Raw genomic sequence first — 2,946 nt, forward strand, 5'->3', positions numbered from 1 at the left:
CTCAGTGTCTCGTGAGTCATTATTTCTTTTAAGCTCTTATAGATTATTATTGCTAAATTTATGTCACTTTGATATTCAGAAGTTTCTTGCAAAAATTGGCCTCTGCATCTGAAGTTTCCTTAATTTTCCATGATCACCTAGTAAGATACCAAGTGACTTTAATCTTTACTAACCCACTCTTTCTGCTTCCCTGATAGCTCAGTTGGTAAAAAATCTGCCTGCAATGCAGGAGACCCTGGTTTGATTTCTGGGTCAGGAAGATCTGCTGGAGAAGGGATAGGCTACCCACTCCAGTATTCTTGGGCTTCCCTTGTGGTTCAGCTGGTAAAGAATCTGCTGCAATGCTGGAGACCCTGGTTCGATTCCTGGATTGGGAAGATCCCCCTGGAGAAGGGAAAGGCTACCCACTCCAGTATTCTGGCCTGGAGAATTCCATGGACCATATAGTCCATAGGGTGGCAAAGAGTCAGACATGACTGAGCAACTTTCACTAGCCCACTCTTCATATCTCATGTGTCACCAAGTCCCAGTAACTCTACATTGTAATTTATTTTGATCGGTTTCTTTGCCTTCTCAAAAACTCCCAAGGTCATATCACACATGAACTAAAAACTTGAAATAGATTTAAATCACTTATTTTATAAGTGCTCCCCAAGTGATTTAAATGTATCTGAAGTTTTTAGTTCATATGTGATATGACATTGGGAGTTTTTGAGAAGGCAAAGAAACCGATCAAAATAAATTACAATGTAGAGTTACTGGGACTTGGTGACACATGACATATGAAGAGTGGGCTAGTGAAAGTTGCTGTCATGTCTGACTCTTATGATGAGCATTGGAGAAGGCACTGGCACCCCACTCCAGTACTCTTGCCTGGAAAATTCCATGGACGGAGGAGCCTGGTAGGCTACAGTCCATGAGGTCGCCAAGATTCAGACACGACTGAGCAACTTCACTTTCACTTTTCACTTTCATGCATTGGAGAAGGAAATGGCAACCCACACCAGTGTTCTTGCCTGGAGAATCCCAGGGACAGAGGAGCCTAGTGGGCTGCCCTCTATGGGGTGGCACAGAGTCGGACACGACTGAAGTAACAGCAGCAGCAGCAGCAGTTTTCTCATAAATTTGCTCATGTTCAGAATGTCTTTCCTCTATTCTACGTCTGTTCACTCTCATATACATTTTGAGATACACTAGGTGGTTGGTCAAAAAGTTTGTTTGGGTTTTTCCATAAGACCATACAGAAAAACTGAGCAAAATTTTTGGCCAACGTAATAGCTGTTTTTTTCCCAGCACAATAATTTCCACCAAATACATTTCATGTATTTCAGTAAGAGTAAATAAAATAAAGTGTATGTTTGTATTTCTATTATCTTCCTGAAATTTTCTTTTTAATGACTGGTGACTGTCCTTTTTCCATCTACTGCACTGTATTTCAGAGACCGTCTATTAAGGATATGGAAACAAAAAATGCAACAGAGCTGACAGAGTTTGTCCTCACAGGACTTACATATGAACCAGGATGGCAAGCCCCCCTGTTCCTGCTGTTCTTGATGATATACCTCATCACTGTCATGGGAAACCTTTGTCTGATTGCTCTCATCTGGAACGACCCTCATCTTCAAATTCCCATGTACTTATTCCTGGGGAATTTGGCCTTAGTGGATATTTGGTTATCCTCCACAGTGACTCCCAAAATGCTAGTCAACATTATTACCCAGAATAAGAGGATATCTCTCTCTGAATGCATGGTGCAATTTTTTTCGTTTGCAGTCAGTGCAACTATGGAATGTTTTCTGCTGGCAATGATGTCGTACGATCGTTATTTAGCCATATGCAACCCACTACTTTATCCAGCAATTATGACTCATAGACTATGCTTGGGAATGTTAGTTTCATCATTTGTTGGCGGCCTTTTTCATGCCTTAATTCATACAGGCTTTTTATTCAGATTAACCTTTTGTAATGACAACATAATACATCACTTTTATTGTGACATCATGCCCTTGTTTAAAATTTCTTGCACTGACCCTTCTATTAATGTTCTGATGATATTTATTTTCTCTGGTTCAATACAGGTGTTCACCATTCTTATTGTTCTTATCTCTTATACACTAGTTCTCTTCACAATTTTAAAAAAGAAGTCTGTGCAAGGCATAAGGAAGGCCTTCTCCACCTGTGGGGCCCACCTTCTATCTGTCTCTTTATACTATGGGCCTCTTCTTTTTATGTATGTGCGCCCTGGATCCACACAAGCAGATGATCAGGATATGATGGACTCTCTGTTTTACACTGTCATAATTCCTTTCCTAAATCCCATTATCTACAGCCTGAGAAATAAAAAAGTCATATATTCACTGCTAAAAATATTAAAAAGAAACATTTAGATTTAATACTAATATGTGTTCTCTTATATGAAAACAGCATAAAATTATGTAGATTAAATGTTTAATTGTGTTTAATGTTTGAAGTTTTTTGGATTCATAACTGTTCTATTATTTTAATGACTTAAGGTTTTAGTACCTAATAAGTGATTTTAAATATTTATATATATTATTTAAACACACAGGAAATTTTAATCAAGTATTCATATCATACTAAAATAAGCAGAAAAGAAAATATTTTACATGCTTGCATATTCTTCATTGTGGTTTTATAAGTGTATTTACTAAACATATATTAAGCACTAAAATTGTGCTGTACCTCTGAAAAGAACTCAAATATAGGCCTTTGATTGTAATCAATCATATAGTCTGGAGACTCATATTACATATAACTCCACACAGTAAGCATGTTGTGTTTGAGTGAACAGAGGTAGATCCCAGGAATGCTGCTGACCATCAAAAGGTCTTCTATTCTACTTTATTTAGGAAATAGTGAGCTCATTTCTTGTGTACTCAACTTTCATTTGACACAGAACTATAAACACAATGGGAAAGCAATGAA

At 37.7% G+C, this 2,946-nt stretch overlaps 1 protein-coding gene across 1 annotated transcript; it reads left to right on the forward strand.

Annotated features, from left to right (window-relative positions):
• The first annotated feature begins 1,445 nt into the window (after positions 1–1,445).
• Positions 1,446–2,457, forward strand: LOC138430645 (olfactory receptor 5H2-like). The gene has a single exon (XM_069572674.1). It carries the CDS (start codon positions 1,458–1,460, stop codon positions 2,385–2,387), a length of 930 nt encoding a protein of 309 aa, XP_069428775.1. The 5' UTR covers positions 1,446–1,457; the 3' UTR covers positions 2,388–2,457.
• Positions 2,458–2,946: the final 489 nt, after the last annotated feature.

Source organism: Ovis canadensis, chromosome 1, assembly GCF_042477335.2.
Source record: "Ovis canadensis isolate MfBH-ARS-UI-01 breed Bighorn chromosome 1, ARS-UI_OviCan_v2, whole genome shotgun sequence".
NCBI classification, from domain to species: Eukaryota; Metazoa; Chordata; class Mammalia; order Artiodactyla; family Bovidae; genus Ovis; species Ovis canadensis.

What these genes read in the sequence shown, in the direction of transcription:
- LOC138430645 (XM_069572674.1), top strand. Translation starts at nt 1,458, where the DNA reads ATGGAAACAAAAAATGCAACAGAGCTGACAGAGTTTGTCCTCACAGGA.